The sequence below is a fragment of the Aphis gossypii genome, chromosome X (assembly GCF_020184175.1).
Source record: "Aphis gossypii isolate Hap1 chromosome X, ASM2018417v2, whole genome shotgun sequence".
NCBI classification, from domain to species: Eukaryota; Metazoa; Arthropoda; class Insecta; order Hemiptera; family Aphididae; genus Aphis; species Aphis gossypii.
Genome location: NC_065533.1, coordinates 41,308,182 through 41,334,876, shown reverse-complemented (window position 1 = coordinate 41,334,876; position 26,695 = coordinate 41,308,182). Strand labels below are relative to the sequence as shown.

General features: G+C 26.3%; 1 protein-coding gene across 2 annotated transcripts; it reads left to right on the top strand.

Moving 5' to 3' along the window:
* Positions 1–688: 688 nt before the first annotated feature.
* Positions 689–7,259, top strand: LOC126552833 (ATP-dependent DNA helicase pif1-like). 2 transcript variants are annotated; one of them, XR_007606278.1, is made up of 2 exons: positions 689–1,139; positions 6,891–7,259. XR_007606278.1 is itself a non-coding variant. In XM_050207867.1 (2 exons), exon 2 carries the CDS (start codon positions 5,628–5,630, stop codon positions 6,303–6,305), a length of 678 nt encoding a protein of 225 aa, XP_050063824.1. In that variant the 5' UTR covers positions 689–1,139; positions 4,089–5,627; the 3' UTR covers positions 6,306–7,259. The 2 variants fall into 2 exon arrangements, 1 of the variants encoding a protein (XP_050063824.1); XM_050207867.1 differs by having other exon boundaries at positions 4,089–7,259.
* The last annotated feature ends 19,436 nt before the right edge of the window (positions 7,260–26,695 follow it).

Here is a 26,695-nt window from a genome sequence, read left to right as displayed (position 1 = left end):
TTTCACAAGATTTTTGAGAATCAAAACAGTCAATGAAAATGTCTAAGTTTTGAACACCGTTAAACCGAATAGTAAATAACAAATTAATCAAAATTAGAATCATATTTTATAGAATTTGCATTTTTAACGGGCAACGAAGTGCACGGGGTCAGCTTGTATATATTATATATTATTATATAGGCTCTCTAGTTTAGATAATATAGATACATAGATACTGTGCCACGGAAGCAATGCAAAAGCAGTTCACATGGCGTCGTTGGTTCAAAATTGAAAAAAAATACATATATATAATATATATATATATAATATATAATAATAATAATATTAAAAAATATAAAAATATTTAATAATAATAATTAAAAAATTATAATTTAAAATTAATTAATTAATATAATTATAATTTTTTTAATTATTAAAATATTTAATAATACTAATTATTTAATATTAATTATAATATAATATATAATATATATAGTATATTCTACATTGATCATAAATACTATTATTTACATAATACAAAGAAACAAAAATAATCCTTTAATTATTTCTCATTGACATTATGTTATTTAGTTATAGGTACTAATAACTTTTCTTTTAAATCCCAACCCTTAATTTTATATATTTTATAAATCATAATACAATATCTACCAAAACTAAATAATATTTTTCTCAAAATAATTAATAGGTACCTATTAACTTCAATTATTACTACCTATCCACCTAATTCAACAACTTTATTTATTCTAATCAAGAACAACCTTTTGTCTAAAATGAACTTAATATAACGTTATAAGTTCAAACCTATGCTCTAATAAATTGAAAAATTAAGTTCGGTACATGCACATTAACTGTGTAGTTAAACACTATATCCCCCTTCTCTTTAAAATAAATGTATACATAATATAATAAATCTATACTTAATAATTATAATTATTATTGTTTAACTATTTTTCCCTAGTTACCTGACTACTATTTATAAATAACAGTAAAATTGTCGGTTCACTGAAATTTAACATTCAAAATAGTATAATTGTCGTGTATAAATTGATAATATCGCTCCCGAGTTTTTGGGCCCAAAATTATTTCCACGAAGACAGTTTTGGAGTTTGCTGTATAAAACACACCACTGCTGAAAACGCGTAAGTCAAACCACTCAAACCTATTATTTCTATCGGTACGAAGGTCGGGCCGATTACGCTATCACGCCGCCTAATAATTAGGTCTGCTCGCAGTGGTAAGCAGTAATCTAATTTTAAATCATACCGATTAGATAATTTTATCGACCCGGCTATAATAGTGCCGCAGCCACGATTTAAGATATATCTTAAATCGTGGCCGCAGTCATACAGCTATAATACAATCGGTGCATTACATACCGTATACACTGCGTGCGGAATCATTCTATATACAGTGTAATAACCCGTCGCTCTCACCGCTGGGTTGGTACACGCTTCTTTTACGACGAGTACACGTTCGCTGCTACTTGGAGTGGAAGAGGTTTGAAAAGATGTATATAATAAATATTAAGACTTTATAGATTTAGGTATAAACGTTAAGTTACAACTGTTTATTGAACTGTATCAAATTAATTAATGTATTTATTATAACTAGAAGTTTTTCGACAGAATAGTATTCTACCGGAGAATAAGTGTTGTGAAAACGTCTCCCTAGAGGCTTCGGGTAAGCATGGGTGAGACGTTGTGTGTTAGACTTCTCCTAACTAACTCCCATCAGAGCTTGGAAATGGCTCCTATTTATATGGAGACAAGCCCTGATTAGGAAAGGATGATTGACGTCAAAGAAAACTGCTACAATAATCTAGAACGGTGTTTACCAATGAGAAGGCCCGATGAGTGGCCTTATTCCGGTGGCGTGATGTTTTGTTTTGATCTTTTGCACTATAGGCTTTTCGTACCTACGTCAGCTTACTACAACAGCGTGTCGCAGTAATTATTTGCTTATTTTGTTCGTACACCTCTTCAGTATATCATGGCTAATAGACAAGATACTCCCGTAAAATGTGTACAAAAAAACAAAGCTTCCTCTTCTGGGTATGGTGTTGGTAGTAAATTGTCCTCTAATACATCTAATGAGGACCTATTGAAGGTGCTAGTGTCTTTTAAAAATGAAGTACTAGATTCACATGAAAAACTCTCTGACTCGCAAACCACCCAGTTTGTGGAACTTAAAAATAATTTAAAGCAAGTTTCCTCTCTAATCACCGAAATTACTAATCACTCAAAAATGAATTGGAAGAGCTTAAGGGAAAAATGGTTATTCTTGAAAGTACTACTTCCTCGATTCAGTCGCATGAAGTTGTTTCACAAGTTATGCATGAGCAATTTGAACGTAAGCGTTGCTCGACAAACCTGATTGTGTATGGCATTGTAGAATCTTCTTCTTCGTCAATCCCCGAGCGTGTTACTCATGACAAGTCAAAAGTTAAGAAAATCCTCGGATCTTTAGGGGATCCAATTACATCTTCTTCCAAGTTTATTAGACTTGGTAAAAATCGTACTGATTCTACTCGCCCTCTAAAAATAATCTTCGACACTAAAGAGTTGGCCTTGTGCCTGTTCAGTGAGTATATAAAGGTTAAACGTTCTGGCACGCTTTTCCCTCAAAGATTTAAATTAACAAAAGACAAAACCGCCTTGGAACGGAGACTTTTGCGCTCTTGTCATGAAGAGCTTTGATAGCAGGACAAAAAACGGTGAGGTTGGACTGAGAATTCTATTTCACAACGGGCTTCCAAAGCTTCAACGCTTCAAAAAACTTAGATATCCAGCATCAGTCAGCATCCAAGTAAAACCAAAAACTCCTGTCTACCACGGCCCACTAACTGGTATCTACAAAAACTGTCGCGGGATCAGGTCTAAACTTACTAACTTTAAATGTAATGTGTCTGCTATTAATTATGATTTTATTGTTCTTACCGAAACTTGGTTAAATGATTGTATTTCTGATTGTGAATTAGGCCTTGTTAATTATATTATTTATAGATGTGACAGAAGTAACTTTACCAATACTTCTCTAAAGGGTGGTGGTATTCTCATTGGCGTACGTAAAGGCTTAACTTCATATCCAATTTCTATTTTAGAATCAAATGTTGAACAACTTTTTGTGCGTATCTCTACTGGTTCATTGAAAATTATTGTTAGTGGAGTTTATATTCCTCCTTCTTCTTCTCCATTCATCTACGATTCATACATTAAATCCGTTGAATCAATTATCCGTCAATTCCCCAATCATATTTATATTTTTTGTGGAGACTACAACTTGCCGGGGATCATTTGGGAAAATGACGTGAATAGGTTAGTTTACTTTTATTGAACGCCAATAAGTGCTCACTGTATTCCAGAAACTTTTGCATCTCACTTTTTTTCTTCTTTTTTCTAGAGTAATAATATTCTTAACAAAACCAGTTTTCTCCTAGATTTAGTTTTTAGTAACATATCTTCTTTGGTAGTTGAGAAGTCTGATGAACCGATTGTACCTATTGATTTGTATCACCCAGCATTATATCTCTCTATAACTTATAAGCTACTGTGAACGTGATCACTCATTTTTTAACTTTCGTAAAGCTAACTACACCAATATCAGATATTTTATTGCATCATTTGATTGGGATTCTACAATTATACCTCTCGGTCTTAACTCCGCGGTACACGCCTTTTACGATGCATTGCATAAATCAGTCATTGAATTTGTACCTAATTGCCACTTTAAAACCTCCTCTTTCCCACAATGGTATACAAATGGTCTAAGAAAAACTTTATCACTCAAGAAATTAGCACATAAAAAGTTTACATTACTAACATAAGTAACATTATCAACAGAAAGTTCAGAATATAGTAAATTGACTGAGTCTAGGTTTATTTAAAGTATTTTTAACATATTATTTAATAGTTTGATACTATAATAATATATCAATAATATATATTATATTATATTATATATTATTATATATTATATATATGGCTGAAATAAAACTGTTATCAATCGTTGCTATTAATAATAAATAAACGACTATTTTCATTATAAATAATTATTTGTTTGTGTTAATAACAATTTTATTAATTTTTTAGGCCCACTGCATTCAAATTTATTACCAATGTCATCCACCAACTAACTTGCACAAAAATTAGCTGAAATAGTTGTTACCGAGACAGTGAAAGTAGAAATTGAAAGAATTTTTCAATAAAAATTTTATTATTAATATTAGCGGCGAGGTATACTATCTGAATCCAATTCTTCGATAAGTGATAGCAGCAATTTTCAACTAGCACACCCCACTAGTTAGGTAATCATGCTATAAATCTGAAAATAAAAACAACAATTAATGTAAATCCCACAGTTAACTATTATAAATTAATAACTACGGTAATTAATACATAATTAATAATTACGGTTATTAGCTTATACCTTTTTGATTATAACAATCAGTTAGTTGTTTTAATGCATATTTGCATTTATTTAGATCTTTGCTATTAGCTTTTGCGCATTCTATAAAATTTTTTAATTCATCTTCACATGGTAGTTTGATATATTTTGATACCACCTTGTCCTAATAATAAATAAATTATCATTATAAATAATATATCTTAATATATATAAATCTCGTGTCACAATGTTTGTCCTCAATGGACTCCTAAACCACTTAACCGATTTTGATGAAATTTTTTACAACGCGTGTAATTTGGTCCAACTTAAAAGATAGGATAGTTTTTATTTCAAATTTTTTAATACATTAAATATTTTAATTAACTTTTTAATAAATTTGTATGATTGTACACAAAAGGTACGTTACCATAGCCACAGTAGGAGCACAGGAACAATAACTTCAATTTATTTTATTTTATTTTATTTATTTATTTTCAATGTGCTATGATAACATGTCACCGAAAAAATCTAACCTCAACAACGCGAGCAGCAAAGGGTCACGACGCAAACGTGTTGAAAGAGCTCAGCAATTACCAGAACAAATCGAAACAAGAAATGCAGCTCAAAGAATGAGAAAATCAATATGACCATGGAGTATAGCAACAATTATCATGAACAGTGAACCATTACTGACAGCAGAACAAAAAATTATTTATGATCGGATTATGCTGGCTGTTGCTGCTGAACAAGGCGGTTTTTTTTTCTTGGATGCACCCGGTGGAACCGGTAAGACATTTTTAATATCGTTGATTCTTGCCAAAATACGGTCGCAACAAAAAATCGCATTAGCAGTAGCATCGTCAGGCATTGCGGCTACTTTACTGGATGGTGGGCGAACAGCATATTCAACATTCAAGCTGCCATTGGACGTTCATAATAAACCAGATGCAATGTGTAACATCAAAAAGAATAATGGAATAGCTGCAGTGTTGCGGAAGAGTTCTATAATAATTTGGGATGAGTGCACAATGGCACACAAATATTCACTTGAAGCATTAAACAGAACTATGCAAGATTTAAACAGCAATAATAAACTTTTCGGTGGTGCTATCTTACTTTTTTCTGGTGACTTCCGGTAGACTTTACCGGTTATACCTCGCTCTACTTTCGCGGATGAGATTAATGCATGTTTGAAACAATCATTCTTATGGCGAAGTGTTGAAACACTTCGATTGACCATAAATATGCGAGTACAATTGCAAAATGATCCATCAGCACAAATATTTTCCGAACAACTATTGGATATTGGGAACGGTAAAATAGAACTGCAACCAAATACGCAATGCATTAAACTACCAGACAATTTTTGCACTGTTGTTCAGGATAAAAATGAATTGATTCAGAGTATTTTCCCGGATATACAGAATAATTATTTGAATCATGAATGGCTTAGTCAACGGGCGATTTTGGCAGCAAAAAACGTTGATGTTGACGAAATTAACCTCCAGATACAACAGTTGTTACCAGGCGATCTGATGTCTTTTAAATCAATCGATACTGTTGTTGATAAAAATGAAAGTGTAAATTTTCCGATTGAATTTTTAAATTCATTAGATATCCCTGGAATGCCACCACATAATCTTCGATTAAAGATTGGTTCCCCTATTATTCTCCTCCGTAATTTGAATCCACCTCAATTATGTAACGGTACGCGTTTGGTCATCAAAAAGATCACCGGAAACATTCTTGAAGCAACCATTTTGTCTTGGAAGTTTAAAGGAAAAGTGGTCCTGTTGCCACGTATTACGATGATACCATCAGATTCTACCATACCCTTCAAAAGGCTACAGTTTCCAATTCGTTTAGCTTTCGCCATGTCTATAAATAAATCTCAAGGTCAACAATGTCCAATTGTGGTTTAGATTTGGAAAATCCATGTTTTTCTCATGGGCAACTATATGTTGCGTGTTCACGTGAATCTATTTGTGTTAGCTAAAGACAGGTTAACCAAAAACATTGTGCACCGATTGGTGTTAAATTAAATTGAAATTGAAAGTATTTATAATTCAAAAAAATAGATATTAATGTTTAAAAGTTTAAGACTGTCTGCCTTGCCTATCTCATTCATGAGTTTAAGCGTCACATGTTATTTACTGTATTATACTGTAATATACTTATATTTGTTATAAAATTAAATATATACCAACATATTTTATGTATACCAACATCAACATTTTCGTCTTTGTTAGTAAATAATTTAATTGTACTAAAGGGTTATAGTAGTAGAAAGTCAAATAAGGAGATCACCATATTTTTTTACAAATACCATCTGTGTGAAAAAACATAGTGGACTCCGTGACTGATGTTCTCTTATTGTTCCTCTTAATGTAATATAACAAAAACTTTAGCCACAGCAACGCGTGGCCGGGTCAGCTATTATTTATAAATTTTTAAATTATTATACATACGGCTACTACTTTCACTGGCTCGGTAACCAACTATTTCAGCTACTTTTGCTGAAGCAGTGAGGCAGCAAATTTATTAAAAGTTATTGATTCACGGAACAACGAATTATGAACTTCGTGGTGCTGTCTGTTTTCATCGTGGTAAGAGTGGTTTAAGGACTTCAATTGGGCACTATATATAGCATATTATGTAAAAAGAAGCAATGGTCGTCAATGGGAACTTTTCGATGATATGAAAAAAAAACCTGTTTCAGTTAAGGACACAACAACCATAATGTGTGAATTTTGGTTTATACAGTTTGACAATTTATTTGTTGTATCTTTTATTATATTTATTATTTTAACTTTTGTAATTATTATTTTAAATATTTAACAATAAATAAGAGTAAGATAAATATTTTAAAAATGTAATTGCTTTGTAAGAATTTTTTTATAAGATAGATGCAAAAGAAATATAATGCAATAAAATGATGTACAAGTCACTACTCATTATACCTCATTATACTCACTAACATCATATAGTTAATTCAAATTATAACTATAATATTTTACTTATATAATTTTATATTTTATTCTACAGGAATCACGTTTCTTTGGAGTTTTTGAATGTGGCAGCTGTTTCGTCACTGTACTTATATTATTATTTTTGTTTAATTATATCACTAATTGAATTAAACAATTTTTCCCTATAGTAGAAATTAATAGCTATTTCTAAAAAAAAATTCCACTGGCTTTAGGGTCCTTCATAAATAAGCAATGCGATGGTTTTGGTATCTATTCTTAAATTATAAAAATGTATCATAATATTATATTCAGATTATCATAAAAATCATAGTATATTGTGTTATACTATAGTATTAAACCATATTATGTAAGAGATGGCATTGATATTAAGCCATTGCAAAGTAAAATGTGTAATGAACACTATGAATAATATGAAATATAAGGGATCAAATATAAATTAACATGACGTTCTTTGTTAAAAATTCATTGTTAGATATTTAAACAGAATACCTAAAAAATTTCCGAATTTTCAAATTCAATATAGAAAAGACAAAATGTTAATTTAAATTGAAAATAATATCAACATTTAACATACTTCAAAAAACAACGTAAAATATGTAGCATCATAAATAATAAATTTACCCAAAAAAAAAAACATTATATTATATGATTACGATTTGATACTCTGGGAAAATGCGATTTGTCGGGCGAGAGAGTGACGTGCAAATTCCGGGTCTAGTCGTGCAAATTCATGCTAATTACGTGCTAAATATTGGCACAGGAATTAATTCTGATTTGCCTTTATTTATGTTTAGCGGGGCTGGTGAAATATTTCTTCAGCCCCCCTGGATATTTTTAGATTTTACGCACAATCTAAAATCGTGCAAATTACAAAAATAGTCGTGCAAATTCATGCTAATTGCATGCTAAATAATTGCATAAAAAATTGTTATAATAAAAAAGTGGGGGGCTGGGGAAACGTACGTTTTCATACTTTCATGCACATTAAAACAATATTAAATATTTTGCTTTCAAAATTAATTAAAGATAACCAGCGAAGAAAAATAAAATTATGAATGTGATAAAAATAAAATAAAATATAATTTTATAAGTTAAAAACAATAAATTATATACAACATTTTTTATAATTAGACATAATAATACTTTTTATAAATTTATCGTTGATAATTTTAATTTAATTTAGTGTCATCTAAAAATATAAACATTTATAAATGTGATAGGTCACAATTCTCAATGACCATGTTGCAAGTGTTCTTTTTCTCTTAAATAAAAATGCATTTCGTTTATGTAATTAACCTATAGTATTTGATTGAGAAAATAAGTTTATAATATTATGCCTAAGTGATTATAGCCTTTTACATATTATGTTATAGGCAAAAAGTACAAAAACTAAAAAGTCATAAACATATTTTGTATACTTTAAATTTTTAAAATATTATACAGTTAAAATGTTGAAAAATTGTTTATTGTTTAATTTATTCTTAATACCATGCTTGGAGAAGTTAACTATTTTTTTTGAAACTCTTTAAGTTGATTTATATAGAAATGTGTAAGTTAAGTTTAAACTGTTTTAAGTTAAATGTTAAAAAAGCTTATTTTTATAAACCGATTACTTAACTTAGTTATAATCAGTTGCACATTTTCAATCAAGTGCAATAAGTATAATTGACAAAAATATACAGTATACACGTAAAACAAAATATGTATATTTTAAAATTAATACATCATACAATATTCATTTCGTATATCTAAGAATAATTTTAACAGAAAAATAATAGAAAGTGCTATAGGTATACAATTAATTAATTGATAAGTAACTGCATACCATGGAACATATTAAATATTAACTGTTTTAGTTAATAGTCTTAAGTTACCTATCTAACTAAAGTTAAAAGTAATTTAACTTCATTCTTAATTTATTGAGGTAAGCCTGACCTTTCTTTACAGAATATACCAATATAATATGCTTAGTTTAACTACTTAGTATTTACTTTTCAATAGATAGGTATTTAATGATAACTTGTTCGATATAAATGTTTTTATGTATGAAATATGAACAGCATTGTGTCTCCAGTAATAATTCTTTAGTAAATGATCAAGCCAACCAGTGACGAGTGATAGGTAGATAATAACTTAATTATTTAAAACATATGATAATATAATATACAATTATACAAACCCCCATATCCCATAGGGCATAGGGGATACAAATAGAAAATGCACACATATAATATCTGAAAACAATTTAAACCTATACGATCTCATGTTGGTAATAGTTATGAAACTAATGTATCAAAAAAACTTTATAAAGTTTTTCCATTAACACGTAATAATAACAAACCATCTAATAACTTAAATATAATATTGTGTTAGGTACTAATTAATTTATATCAATATATCATAAATACTTGAAAATATTTAAATATATTAAATGAATTAAAAAGAGTGTACCTACCTATATACCTATACCCACGTCCCACACCTATATATTTATGAAAAAACATTGTTTCCAAAGCTATCAACGTATAATATTAACTATATAATTTATTGGTACATTATACATTAATACATATTGTACATGATAAAATTGTATACATTTTATACTACAATCAACGTGTTTTGTACGAAAAACATTCTACGTCAAGTTAAATCACTATACAAATGGCAAATATAAGTGATTAAAAACTTCGCGGGCTAAAGGTTATACTCGTGTAATCGTTAAAGATTTGTAAAAGTGTCAAACGCTCGACTCGATAATCCAGGACGAGTGATTAACGTCATAAAAACGTTATTGCGGTTTTAGGAAGCTTAAATATAGTCAACACCGTAAAAGTATTAATTTGTCATGAAATAAATTGAATATTGCGTTTCTAAATGTATTAGCAATTATAAACATAACTCTGATTACGAAATCTGTCAAAAACTCAATTTATATAAAGTCTTAGTGGCTATAGCGCTTACCTAATATTTCAAATTATAATGAACACCATTTTATAAGTACGATATAAAAAGTCAGTGTCGTAATGAATAAATGGCAATAAATTGCTTTACATTTTTAGTGTTAGGTAAAATGTACCCCATTTGGTTAAAAATAGGTTATTTGTGTTCCAATTATATTCTACTACCAGATGCATTTTGTCCCTACACCTATCGCTGATTTGATATTACTTATTAGCATTACCCAAAAGACACTACAAGGAGATTAGCCATATGTCTTTCAAACATTTAGTACTATTTTTAATTGAAGACGCATTTCACTAAGCAATGAAATACAACCGGAACGAAATTTACTAACCTGGGAAATATAACTGGGACTCAATTCACCTAGCTTATTATTAATATTTATTTCCCCAGACGCAATTCACCGAACACGATATTTTTAAGAATGCCAAAATGTTCAATATGTGTATTTTATAGTAAGTACCTCATAATTTTCTATGTTTGCTAAATTCTTATAAAACAAAATTCATAAAAAAAATAATTCTAATACTATTTATTTTATCTTTTTTAAAATAAGCGAATTAGTGTACACTGTACATCAAATTCTTTGTCAAAAATATATTTTAATAATAAAAATTCTAATTCTATATTTTACTAACGTATTCAGTTTTTACTTTCCAAAATACATTTATTCTCTCTGCCCCTTTTTACAAATTCAGAAATATAAAAACAGATGCAAATAAATTGTACACAGAAAGAAAAAAGAAATAACAAAAGTTAAAAAATCAACAAAGATTGATAAGATAAATTATTAACTAAATTTTTACAAACAATTATAGTAGTATCGATACATGACATAGAAAATATAAGTAAGTACTTAAATTTAAATACATCAATATTCAATGTACAATATTTTGATATATAATTATTAGAAAATAAACTTGAATAGGTAATAAGGGTTACATAATAATAATTGTATTGTATTATTATAATAATTAATTAGAATATATTTTAACGTTAATTAAAATCAAAATTATAATCACTGTAAACTGTAGCAGAAACTTATATATTCCCAATTTCAAACCTAAACAATATAGGTTAACTGTTGACTAATAAGTTGTAAGTACTAAAAGAAAAAAAATGTTTTTATCAATTTTGTTACATTAATCACTCACAATAGGTAGCTTTTAGATAGTTTATCATTATGAAATAATCCACTAGCGACTTTACTAGAAATCCAGCCACCCACCGCCCATTTTGGCCGAAACTACTCTACCCCTATACCTACGTATGCACCATTATACATTTCGACATAATTAAGTTTCCCCAACCTCCTTATCTAATTACTTCTGAACGTCTCTATTGTACCAAATTCAAATTTAGTAATAATTGATATTCAATATTCATATTTCTACATGAAATACAATATGCGAGTTTAATATTATTTATACAATATTACAAATTAATGTAATATTATTGTCTTACCTTATATTGATTATTTTCACTTTGCATAAAACTAATACACACTTTAATATTTTATATAGAATTCAACTTGAATAGTTCGTGGAACTTAAGTACCCAATGCAGGTATTCGATACAAATAGTTTGAATAAGAATACATTAAAAGTAAAAATAGTGAATTTTACTATTTAACTTTTAGTTTGTGACCTTTATTCTTCTGTTATTTTATTTTTTATTAATTCAATTTCGATGTTTTATACTTCATCCTTAAGATATATTTCAAAATTTATAATATTCTAAAATGTTCTATACCTATTATTTCATTTTAAGTGGAAAGTATGGAAATATTTAAAAATTATTAATGAACGTGTTTCGTTATTTTTTTTTATTTCTGTGGTGCTATCTGTAGGAATGTTAGTCAATAAAATCTAAAGGGTATATTTTGCAATATTTTAATCTTGGTTTTTAATTTTGACATTTAAATATTTATTTTATTAAACTTAAAAAATGATTGTGTATGATACTTAATTACTTCTGATATTTTTTAAGGATAAAAAACAAACCCGAGAACTTCAATTTTTATATTTTAATCATATAAAATAATAAATGTATTTATTATAAAATTAATTTATATTTATTTTTTGAATTTTTGTTTTAAAACATTTTTTACATATTCAATATTGGAAGCTAGAGTAACAGGTAAATCAAAAATACGCATTTTCCACTGAAAATTTGAACATGTTATTAACTTTAGAGATTGTCGTAAAAAAGCTAATTACATTCATTTTAGTTAATAAAAAAATTTTAATTTTTCTAAATTAGTGGTTTATTGATGTAAAGCGTTTATGAAATAGGACTTTTTATGCAAATATTTACTATTTTGTACTTAATTTTTACAAATTTTTACGACTACCTACTCTAAATTTTTGCAAAATTATTTATTCTTAAAAAAAAAGTTTTAAGAGGACGCCACTCCTGCTGTGTTGTACAAATACACATTACACACAGCATAGCAAATTTTCGTTCAGCGGAATCAAATTTATACTGTTAGCTTTAATATTAAAGTCAATTTAACTATTATCAAACTTAAAAGTAATAATTAATAATATTATCTAGAGTATCTCATAGCCTTTTGTTGATATTTTTTTAAGTGAGTTATATTTATGTAAAATATTAAAACTTTATAATACTCGTAACTAACTTAAAAATTAAAATATCAATAAAATCCTACGAGTTATTCTAAATAATATTATCACCTTTAAGTTTGAGAATAGGTAAATTGGTTCTAATATTAAAGCTAGCCATACAATTGTTTACGCTGAACGAAAATTTGTTATGGTAATATGGTGTATGTATGTAAGACGGAGACAAGTGACAACACATGCGGGTGTAGCGTCCTCTTAAACATTTAGCATTTCTCCAGCTCTCCCAAAATGTTTGCATGATTTTCTGTTCAAAGAACTGAGGAAATAATATATTATTGTTATTACTTAGTTTTATTTTGATTAATCATAGAACAATAAATTGAAATATTTAGAACATAATATAATTATAAGCTACTCATTGAATGATTTGTGTAGGTATTGTGTTTGTGAATTGTTAATAAATAAGCAAAAACATTTAAACGCTTAAGTCAATCGAATAATTCAAAAAAATATTCACTATCGAATATGATATACATATAAAAAATATAATTATATTATTAATAAAAACAAAAGTTATTACATAGATGATTGGTAGATGGTTAATTACATCTTTTAATTCATTCTGATATATATCCTAAAGACTATAAATATTATTATTATATATACTCGTAAATATATGTATAATATACATAAATAAATTATAGGTAGGTACCTGATGTCCTGGTACATTGTACATATTTACATGATTCAAGGACGAGCACAGCAACGTTTTTTATTTTTTAAATTCCTTACAACTTCAATATTTTTGTTTCAGGTTTTACTAAATTTCAAGTTTTATCATGATCATTGATATTTATTTAAATAATGAACATTTAATTAAATCAACGGCTGGGTTTATTATCAAAAAAAAAAAAACCATAATATTTGAGTATTGGCTAAGTAAAGCCAGTTATCGGTATCGGTACCTATCTATACCGACTGGTTTAAACGGTAGGTATTTACAATTACATCATCGAATGCGACGAAAGATATAATTTAAATCGGTATAAAGGTTATTGTATAGGTACTATATTCACATTTCGCACTATCATAGCTACCACCCGATTCCCCAAATAGCGGTAGTATAATATCTACGACATTTTATTCGAAATTCAAACCGTCAAATAATTAAATATATATAATATATATAATGCGTTGACAAATAAATGTATAATATACACAACGTGATTATTTATTGTGGACCCTGTAATATTTATTATCATAGAAAATAGTATGAATTTTTTATTTTTAAAACAAAAATCAATTATTGTATAACGTATATGAATTTTGGAACCAACTGTTTTGAATAAAAGCTTGTAAGTGTATCTAACTAGTTGACTGTAATTCTCGTACACTGGTATACACCTAAACATACACAAGAACCGTGCGGTGTATCTTTAATGAGACAGCACTATATATAATAATTAATAAACTATACTTATTTTTTCATTTAAAATAAATAAGATTGGGACAAAAATTTGTATTTACAACCTATAATCTGTCAACTAGGTATAATATAATATATAAAGAAATTGTACTTGAGCTGACATCAGAACACTTGTTTTCAAGACTCTCTGAACCACACGTATAACATAACAAATGTACGTTCAACAAAACCAATCTTATGTTTTTAGCTTAATACTCAAGTAAATTTACCTATTATTGAACTTAAAGATAAGAGCATTATCTTATGTCTATATATGTTGTCTTTTAGATTCTGAACGAAGTGAAGAATGTATTGATTTTACAATGATGTGTGTTTTTTTTTTTTTTTTGTGTCTGTGTACAGCATAACTAGTCGAAATAATGCTCCAATTTCAAACAATGGGGGTGGTTTCCGATGTAAAAGTGAATATCCTTGGTACATTATAGAGGTAAAAAGTTAACATTTTCCAACAGTTTTCAAAAAAATCGAGAAAAACAAAGAAAAAATGACGAAAAAACGGCAATTTTTACGCAAAACCAGTTTTCGACCAAATCAATTTTTTTTTATGGTTGTTATTCAAAAACTAATCACTGAAAATACTTGAAATTTTCACCAAATGTTAATGTCAGTGGTATCCGTATATAGTTAAATTTTCAAAAAAATTTTGACTTTTTTCGAGTTATTTATAGACCACTGAAATTTTCGATTTTTTTGAGAAATTTTTTTTAAAGTGTCGATAAAAAATTTTTGTATGACCAAAAAGTTTTGAAAATTTAATACAAGGTTCCTTATGAGTTGTTTTTAATGAAGCTAAAAAAAATTAAAAATCGTTAGTCACAATTTTTTTTTATAAGCGTTTTTAGTTCAAATTTTTACGAAATCTGTCGAAAACGCGAAAATTTGCAAGTAATTTTGAAGTTGAAAAATCATAAAATTTTTTTATTTTATAACTAAGTTTTGAAAATTTGGTACAAGGTTCTCCATAAATTTTTCTTCAAATATCTATAAAAAAAACTCTACCGGATTCAGACAAAAATTTTTTATGAGTGTTTGAAATTTAAATTTTTACAAAACCGCGTTAAATAACAGTTTAGCCTCAAACGATTTTTGATATTTGTTATTATTCAAAAAGTATAAGTCGTAGATACTTGAAAATTTTACCAGTTATTTAGATTGGCATTTTCTTTACATGATTTAATTTTCAAAATATTTTGAGTTTTTTTGAGATATTTATAGACAACTGAAATTTTCAATTTTTCAAAAAAATTTCTTTTGAAGTGTCGATAAAATTTTTTTGGCCCTATCAAAATACTTGAAAATTTTATACAAAGTTCCTCATATGTTATTCTTATAGTGATTAAAAAATTATAAAATCATTAATATTTGCAAATTATTTTGTAGTTCAAAATTCATAAAATTGTTTGTATTTATATCTAACGTTAAAAAATTCAACACTAAGTTTTCCATAAGTTTTGCTTCAAAAAGCTATAGAGAAAATTTTAAGCGTCATTATAGGAAAAATGTTTTGAGCGTTTGAGTTTTAAATTTGTATGAAATCGGAATATTTGTTTCAAAATAGAATATATGACAATATTTAATTATAATATATTCTAGACTGACAAATCATCAGCCGTTCAGAATCGTTTTTGGTATACAATGATACCTATCATTGCATTCAAATTTAATCTACCCTAGTCCGAGGTCCACCCCACCCCCTAATGTACAGCAGAGCGGTACCTACTTGCCGACTTTTTTTTCTGATAAATCAATTTTAATTCATGTTATGAGTAGGTTGTAGGTAGATATAACTAATAACGTGTACCCGTGTAACATGTTACAATTTAAATCGTATTTTACATCGTAGAAAAATTAAAACATTGTACAAATCTAACATTTTAACATAGATTATGTGGATTATAATAGATAATAGATAATAGATCAATTCAACTAGTTAAATAAAAAATATAACGGGTCTGATGAGAGGGGAAATAAAATATTATAGTGCGGACTTCCTATATCTTGATACAATACATTATATTCTTAATTTGTGTAATTTTGTGGTACATTCACAACATTCTATTAGTATTATTATTTATTAGTGATTGTTTTATTTTTAGTTTTAAAAAACGATATTTCCTTGTCGTGTCTATTTGATACTGTAATTTATTTTATTTTTTCGTATGGAAATAGTGGATAACAAGCCTCAATGACAGTTAGAATCTATCATTAAAATATGGCATACCAATCTTATAAGATGTATAAACATTATTTAAGTTAAGCTACGGGAGAGCGTAAGACGCTTAACCATCACATCCCAACTGTTCTGTTTAAAATACATTCATTCAGCCCTATCCACCAATAGAAAATTAAAAATTGTATCTACCTATGTGTAGAATGTAGATATATGCGTAATACCTACCTATAATTTCATTGAAAAATATTTTTATTTTATAAACTGCATCTTGTAAGTAGGAACTTAAATATAATCGTTTATATAATATCATAAACATATTATTATATGTGTCACGGTCAACAATGATGATGGTATTTATTTTAGTAAATATACTAAATAACGTCATTGACTGATTAATATAACGATATAATAACGTGCTTAAGAAATAATTTAATATCCGTGAAATTTAATATACCTGCCACAAAGTTAATAAAATCATAATACGAAGAAAAAATATTGATCAACACTTTCAAATAATATATAACCGCAGTAAAAATTGCAGGTAATAACTATAGTGCCATACTGGTATAACTCATATCATACTTATACATGCTGAATACAAGTTGTTACGTCAACCAATATAATAATATTGCTATACACATTTAAGATGCTTTAGCGTAAAGAGGATATTGGGCACGATATTAATAATATGCACTATTTATATAAAGCGTTATAGCCATATTATAGGAACATGTAAACACCAAGATAAACATTTTGTGAAATTACCTATTCAATAATTAATACTAACATTGTATTATTTATTTTATGATTTACTAAGATCTTTGAAGTGACTTATTCGATATGGTGGTAAATATTGGCTCTTTATTTTCTTGTCTCTGTAGTCTAGAGTGTCTAGACACTAACTGCTACTATATTCTCGAATAATTCTATTTATATAGATACATAATGATAATATATACTACGTTGGTAAACTTCAAATAATAACACCTACATAAAATTTATACCTACACGCTTAATTTATAAAATAGCATTTTAGATTAGCGATGCAGTTGCTCGTTATACTTGACTATATTTAAAAGTTGGATAAAAAAAAACAATATAAAAACATTTTTATTAATTTTCTCCACTGATGAAACTATGTAGGTTTATATCTATACAGTTCTGAATTCAATGTACGTATAACAACTTAAAACAATATTATGTTAAGATGAAAGAGAAATGTTATAATAATACGTCTTTTCTAAAAATGTATTTTTTTTATATAATTTATATGAAAATCGTTGCTTTCACGATTATAATATTATTTGTATTTCATTAATTTTCAATTCAGTATTCGAAAGAAAAATCGTTATATATCAGTTTTGTTGGTATATATTTACAAAACTTATATATCAAATAATTATGTATAAATCAATATTAATACTTTCAAATTGTATCAGCATATTAATTACATGCAGCCATGCAGGTGTCAATACGAAGAAACAAATTTTTAATTTTCTAGAATTGATAATGATTTTTTGCATCCTAAAATAATAAACAATAGGCATTTTTTTATACATAGAAATATTTTGAAAATTATTTTATATGTAAGGAAAATTATAATATTATATTTGGTGAAAATTTAAAGTATTTTGTTGAAAACTGGTTTAATGTAAAAATTCGAGTAACGTACCTACCTATCTTAAATTTTTTTTTTCTTAATTATTCAGAATTATCGAGAATTTTTTTCTAAAAACCATTTATTAAGTTAAAATTGAAAAATTTTATTTATTATCCCGAAAATTGATTTAAGACACAAAAAACACACATTATTGTAAAATTATTATAGGTAAATATTCGTCATTCTGATCAGAATCTAATATATATATTACACATATATCATAAATGCCAATACAAATAATAATAAGTATTTAAAAATATATTTGTATATTTAAATTAACATTTTTCTTTATTTGACTTTGAATTACTTTAAATTCCACACTATTTACAACATTTCAACACATAATATAATACATTATGATATATGCATAGCTTATTAATATACTTATTATATGCACTATATGAGTAGGCATATGACATGGAAATTGCAGGAACAACTTTGTTTATCCTACTTAAACTATAGATGACTACAGATCGGTAATGACTCATCCATTTATTTTTGTTACGCGATTCTAGACTCAATAATACAAAATAATAACATGAAATTGTGATTATATTCTAGTTCTATCAACACAGTAATTATATTATTATTATTTTTTAAAAACGAAAAAAATCTCCTTCTTTTTGCTGTTAATAAATTTTGAAATTTTTGTAATTTTTTGCTATTTTAGGTGATAGTAATATTTGATCGGTGTGATATATAGACACGTCTTCAAATAGTAAGTATTAATCGGGCCACAACTAGACAATGTATTTACAGTATTCAGTACTATTTACACTTAACCCATGCACGAGTATAAAGCGAAAAATCCAAACCTCAATTTGGATATAGGTAAGATGGTATAGAAATTAGTACCGCAATTAGAATTAGATATTTTCTAGTAATTACTTAAGAACAATCTTTTTATTCCCTCTTTCAACTATTTAACAATTACCAAAATATTAACCATTTATATTCATTCTGTATCAAAAATTTAGCACAATGTTCTAAAAGTGATTGGGATTCTATTACACTGAAAAATATACTCAAAAGTAAAAAAGGATTACATAAAAGTATTAATAAATAGCACATTCCCAAAATTTCATTAAAAAACACTAGTCACCACTCACCGTAGCGAGATCCGAATCGGACATTCCAATTCTCACTCATCCTTCCTCGCGTAATAAGCAAGTAACATCATCTCGTTTCTCTTCCTAGATTAAATAAATGTCAAGTCGATTTATAATCATCACTGCACTATATAAAATTCAAGAAGTCTAAGCTCTTATTGTAAGTACATCAACGTATTTAATTTAATTTATTTTAGCGTGTTTATTTTGAAGTATATATTTAAAAATAAACCTAAATATTTATTTTAAATACCATTTAATATAAGCAATTTGGCTAAAAATCTAAGAATTTAATTCCAAAATAATTTATAATAATAAAAAGAAATATCTTGGAATAACATGTATACCATGGGCGTAAGTAAGAGGGGTGTTATTGGTGTCCAAACACCCCCCGAAATTTAAGATAAAACAATTTTATGATAAATATTGTGAATTAAATTTAATGAATATCTAGACCAAACCCCCTCCGAAAATATTTCCTACCTACGCTCATAATGTATACTATTGGTCACCAAATGACGGCCCACGAACACATTTTATCCGACCCACAGAAAGAGAAAAAAAGTAAAAACCGATAGTAAAATACGAATAAACTTATTTTTGCATTATGATATAATATGTTAAAAATATTTGCTTGGCTAATTTGATGGTCTCCAAAAATTCCCAATTTGTCATTCAAAATATATTAAATGATAACCCCTGATATATACATAGTATTCGAGTGAATGAAAAGTGTCCGCTGATGCAAACGTCCCTAACGACAAAAAAAATCACTTCAAAAAAAGGAAGCGATTACGCTAAAGAAATACAAAACTACTACAAGACAATACAATCCTACATTCAGAATGAAAAACCAACAATTGGTTGGAAAAATACGATTGGGAGCTATTATAACATTCACAATAACCTTGATCTGGCATCATCAGATTTTTTGTTTTGCCTGTTAAAAACACAGAAGGAACTCAGTTTCAACTGCGTTCGGATATTACCTACTGAATACTTCGATGGAAAATGTGATGCGTATTTCCGAGGTGGTACTTTCAAGTAACCCCATTGTTTGAGAAAATGCACCAATTTGAATGGTGATGACTTTGTAAAAAAAATAAAGAATAGAAAAATATGTCTAATTTATTGTATTAAAATTTTAAAGTAATAAATTCATTTTTCATTATTTAGTATATCAATTTACCTTCTTAACAGACTGTCTACGTAAAATATTATAAATAATATATTTCCAATTATTTTTTTATAAAAACATTAATTTGTATAAAATTAAGTTGAGATTAAAGATAAAATAAAAATTAAGTAAATATTAGGTAATATTAAGAAAAGATTAATTTCGAAAAGAAAAATTCCGTAAAATTTGGTTTGTGCGACAATAAGATACGAGTCTCGAACTCAACAATTTTAATTAATTATAATTTATAATATGTAAAAAATAACGAGATCTATTAAATTTTAAATCACACCACTTTCATAGGCACATAGACAAAAATATTAATAGTTAATTAATACATATATTATGGTTAATATAAAAATTTAATCAAATAAAAACTTTTTTTTTATTCTGTAGGTACATACCTAACGGCTAACACTAATATAATATACGTCATATTTATTAATTGTTATTAAATAACATTTTATAAAATCATGAATTAAGTATAATATGATTGGCGGTGTATATTATTTTCACAGCTTGGCTTATTAGTAGCTTATTATATTATAATATCAGTAAATAGTAGGTACCCACTGCCTATTATCCATTGAAGTATAATAAGACCTAAATCCTACTTACTGCTTGAGTATAAAGGCATTATAACGAATATAACGTATTATACATTTGTGTTTTATTACAATAATTATAATATTCAACGAACTCTACGACTTATATTTTCTATTTTCGACAATAAAATTAACTCCATCCCTAACAAATTATATTAGTGTGGCATCGGGCCATCAGATATGATCACCGCGTATTTACACTATAGCTATGTATAATTAGCGACACAACACCATTTAACAACAGTTAGAATGCTCTTTATTTAAGTTTGTTCTGTTACACTTTAATGTGTTATGTATTCCTGTTAAACCTATGTAAACTAAGAATAGTTATTGGGCTATAAAATATTAAAAATCCGTATTATAATCAATAATCGTTATTTAATATTATTACAATGGTATGAGTGAAGGCACGAATGGTTGAAAGGAATTTGTTCAACCCTTTTGCATCTAACAATATTTAGTCACCCTATCAATCTTTTGTTGGCGGTGTGCTATCTAAGAACACTTTAATTTTAATCACAAATTATAGTATGCTTCATTTAGTTAAATGTTTAAACGCTTTCGGCCATTGCGCCAGTGCACCCTACACTGGTACCTAATACGTCATCTTTATCAATTTATTTCATTTTTTACTTATACAAAAATTTAATTTATATAAGTAATAAGTATACATATTTTGTAATTATAAGTACTTATCAGTTTAGGTTAGATGGAGGACTGTCCCATCAACCCACTATTGATTGTAACATTTGTTTTTTCTTTTAAATAAACGATAGCGATCGGGAGGAAGCAATGCGAAAGCGGTCCCCTCCAGGTTGTCGGTTGCAAACAGAAAAAAAAGTACCTATATCAGCTTATACTGCTTAAAGCTATTATATTAATAATAAAAAAAAAAAAAATGATGATAAATTCTCAAATAGAATGAATATCTAGTTAAATTATTCAATCATAGCTACAAAAATTAATTAGGTAGGTACGAAACCACAAATTTTATTACAGATCTAATCACCGATAGACTATCATTATGAAATTATCTAACCAAAATAAATAACTTCATAGTCTATTACTAAAACTTGCTTCTATATATTCCACACTTCCCTCTATAATTATTTTAAATGTATAATCTTAAAATCTTATTGAAATAATTTCATAAATTTCGTAAATTATCATTAATAGGCAGGTACCTAATTACCAATTTATAATTCATAATTTAAATATAAAATAAGAATAGCTTCTCAATAAATAAATAATATGCTTACAAAATAAAATTTAGTTATTACTTAGCTATAAAATCTCAACTCTACTATAATAACGAACCCTACTAATCCTAGACAAATAGTTAAATTTGAAAAAAGTACAGTTTCATTTTTTTAATGTCACATAAAAAGTCCAAAAATACAAATCAAAATATTATTTTTATGTGATTAGTAAATAATAATTTTAGTAACCTTACCTAGTAGTCAGTAGATTTCCATTGTATTTTTATTTTCAAGCTTTGTATTTCACTTTCTTTAATTTATATATATACCGATAATATATAAGTACATTTTGGACATATTGGTGTATATAAAATAATACCAAATAAAATATAATATTGTAAAAAAAAACTAAGTATATATTTTAATTTGTGAATTGAATAATTAGTATTTTTGAAATTTTCGTCTAACTAAAAGTATGAGATTGAATTTTTTTTCCCGAACTTAATCACCGATTACCAAGAACATAAATAATTTATATTTTAATAAACCATATGTTTAATTATTAAACACATGACTAATAATGCCAGTAATAATACTATAGGTTTAAAGAACATTCTGCCAACTTAATAATTTTTAGTAAGTAAAGGTAATAATTTCTTTGTTATACTTACATAAAAAATCAGTGTTTACCCACAAGTCACAGATATAAAACAAGTATTTTATTACTGTGTATTTACCTAATTACTAACAATAATTGATACATAGGCACCTGATATTAATATTTATAATGAATATTGATTAACCACACGAAGTGATTCATCAAGCATGTAAATTAGCAAGTAGGTACCTACCTAATTATGAATTTATTCAAAATTCAATATTTTTTTTGTAAGTAAGCACCTAATTATTTAATCATTATTTTTTATTTTAATATAGTTGTATAATATGCTGTATATCATTATTACGTAATACTTTCAAAAGTTTAAGTAGTATTTTTTTGTTTATTTAAATATCATGGTAGACATACTTAAATTTAATTATAGTTAGATACATAATGTATTTATATATTGTATTATATAAGCACTAGGTACCTATTGGTTCACCCTCAAAATATTCCTCATTCAAAATATCCCTCATTCAAATTATCTCTGATTTTATTTTAAATTCATTAGGTAATTTTTACTATTTATTTCATATGAAAAAATTAATTAAGTTCATGTACTAAAATAAATGTAATAAATTGTAACCAATAAAAAGTATTTTGATTATTTAATTATGAAATATAAACGTAAATACGCAGTAGTTATTCTATTTAAAACAACATGGTTAAATTAAAATAAATATTAATTTTTAAAGCGAATAATACATTTACCCAACAACATTTAAAAATTATTCTTTGTCGTACGGGATATTCTGAGGGTGAGACCAACCTATCTTAATATCTTACCCCATAAATATAAAATTATTAATATTATACATAGAAATAGCTAAAAACAAAAAAAAAAGTAAAACTGTTTTGAATCATTTAAACAAATATTAATGAGATACCTACTGAATTAAGTTCTTTAATGAGATTAGTTGCATATGACCATAATATTATTGATATTTGGTAGGTAATAGGTACCAATCAAATTTTATTTTATTTTTTCATGTAAATTTTCATGATTAAAATTTGAAAGTTATGATAATTATTAAATACCTAGCTTTAAAATTATTATACATATATGACGTATAATCGATGATCCAGTTTGATGTTTAAAAAAACGTTGGAACTGTGATTTCTTAAAAATTAACATAATAATAACTTATAATTTTAGTTGAGTATATAATTGAATTACTTTTTCATCTCTGTCAATTTTTGTTAAATGTATTATGTTTACTAGCTAAATATTTCAATTTTTATGAATACCTATGTTACAGTTTTAGTGTAGAATTTCATTATTTTATAAAATAATTAGGTACCTAGTTTATGAATTAGCTACCTACAAGGCTACAAAAATCAGTTAAAGTATAAAATAATAAATGGAAAAAAACTATTATTATGCTCTAACTAGTTATTTCATAGAATATCTAAGTTATTTTATACAATTTTAGTTTGATTTCCATAAAAGTATAGAATAGGTACATTTAAATTTTAAATTTATTTTACACTGAATTAATTATAATTTTATTATTTATTTGTGCATTCAAGGCTGTTGTGGAATTTAGAATTACACAATGTCTCTTTTTTCTGCAAACACACCTCTTTGTACTACATTTTTTTGGTATAATTGCACTTAAAAATCCCTGTCCAGTTCCCAGTGATTGATCAGTAACCATAGATTGTTATGTAATACTTTCATTTAGAACAGCATCTACTGCTGACAAATTTTTTGAACATACCTACTGTAAGCTGGGATTGTGAGTATATAGTTGTCTTAAAACTTCTTTAATTACCTACTAATTATAATAATAGAATGGAAGCAGATAAACAAACAATAAACATATACGAACATAGAATTATTACTAAATTTTAAATCTTAGATATTGTTTTGACAATCTTTATGATAACATGACAAACATATAGTATACGTATATACTACACAATATAATCTTATATGATAAAACATACATGACCATTAACAGACTTGGGTAAAATTCTTTTTGAAAGTATTTTGAATACATATTCCAAATACTTAAAAAAAAGTATTCAGAATATATATATTTGAATACTTTAAAATAATAATATTTCCAAGTATTTGGAATACATCACAAAAAGTATTCCAAATACTTTTTGAATACTTTTTTTCAGTAGATTTAGATTTCAATGACGAAAATATATTTTATTTCAATTCATTGTTTAAAAATGAATATTATAATAATCTCGTTATATTTATAATTATACACAAGTGCAAAAGCTTCAATGACGAAAAAAGTAATGAAATATTTTTTGTGTGATTGGACGTAAAAAAGTATTCAAAATACCGTATTGAATACTTTAAAAAAAAAATATACAAAAAGCATTTGGAATACTTAAAAAGTATTCTGGATATAGTATTCAATATACCTACTACCAAAGTCTGACCATTACTATAACTGACAACAAAAATGGCTGTCCTTTCTGATTTATTATTATATTGGACTATAAAATAATATTTTGTACATTAATTATACAATTTATCATACTAGCAATGTGAGTAATGAGAATGTATAAGTATGAAAAAACTAATTAAATTATAAATTATAAACATTAAGTACATGTTTTAGTTATTTTATAAACTTGTTTAGTATCTTAACTATAACATATATACAAGTATTCAGTACTTATATAATATATTATATTCATTGAATTTGATTTCTGTGCTTTCCCACACACAAATTTTATATAATTAAGAGAACTTTAAACATTAAGTCCAACATATTTCTTAAGTATTCTTGAAACTATTAATTTAATATATTAGAGTTACATATTTGCAAAGCCTTTAAAGCAATATATTTAATAGAATTAATTAGGATAAAATGTATAATAAGTAAATTTGATACAAATTTTATTTTTAAAATAAAACAATACACACAAAATATAAATAAATAAATAATTTTAATAATTAAAACCAGCCAGCTTTTAAGAATATAGATAACAAATTTATAGATATATAATGAGATAACAATATAGACATATAGTTATAAGATAAACATATAAGTACAATATAATAATGAGATAAATAGTTTAGGTACAAATGTATTTGTTATGTAGTATAAGAAAGAAGAAATGTAAGGAATAATTCATTTTTCAACTTATTTTTTTTTTACAATTTAAATAATTTTTCTACAAAAATTATATTAACAAACATATAATATATAATAAATTACTATTTAAATATATTTAAATTGGTATATTAGAGACAATTTTTGCATAAAAATATATACACTTTCAGTTAATATAGTGTCTACCTGAACACCTTTAAATGAATATTCTTAAGCCCAAAAAAATAAACATCAAATTTTTTGATAATTAATTTGATAACAATTTTATCTACTATCATTTTTGAATAGTCTTAATGATTAGACCATTTTAAAGACTTTTACACCATATTTGAAATTTTTACACATTCTTAAGAATTGTTTGAATCTGAAATCAAATAAAATTTATAAAAATGAATTAAATATACCTCTGATTTATATTTTTAAGTACTCACTGATAGAATCATCATATTCATTAGAATTTATGTTTGACAATCAAACAGTCACAATATTATTATTTTTCAAACTTCATAATAATATATTCCCTACTTTACTTTTAATACCTAAAATGAATAACAAATAACTGTATACCAAAAAAAAAATATATTACTTTGAAAAAATGGGGCCAACTTCAGCAGAAAAAAGTA

Bases quoted from the DNA above. Each gene is read 5' to 3' on its own strand.
- LOC126552833 (XM_050207867.1), top strand. From the start codon at position 5,628: ATGCGAGTACAATTGCAAAATGATCCATCAGCACAAATATTTTCCGAA.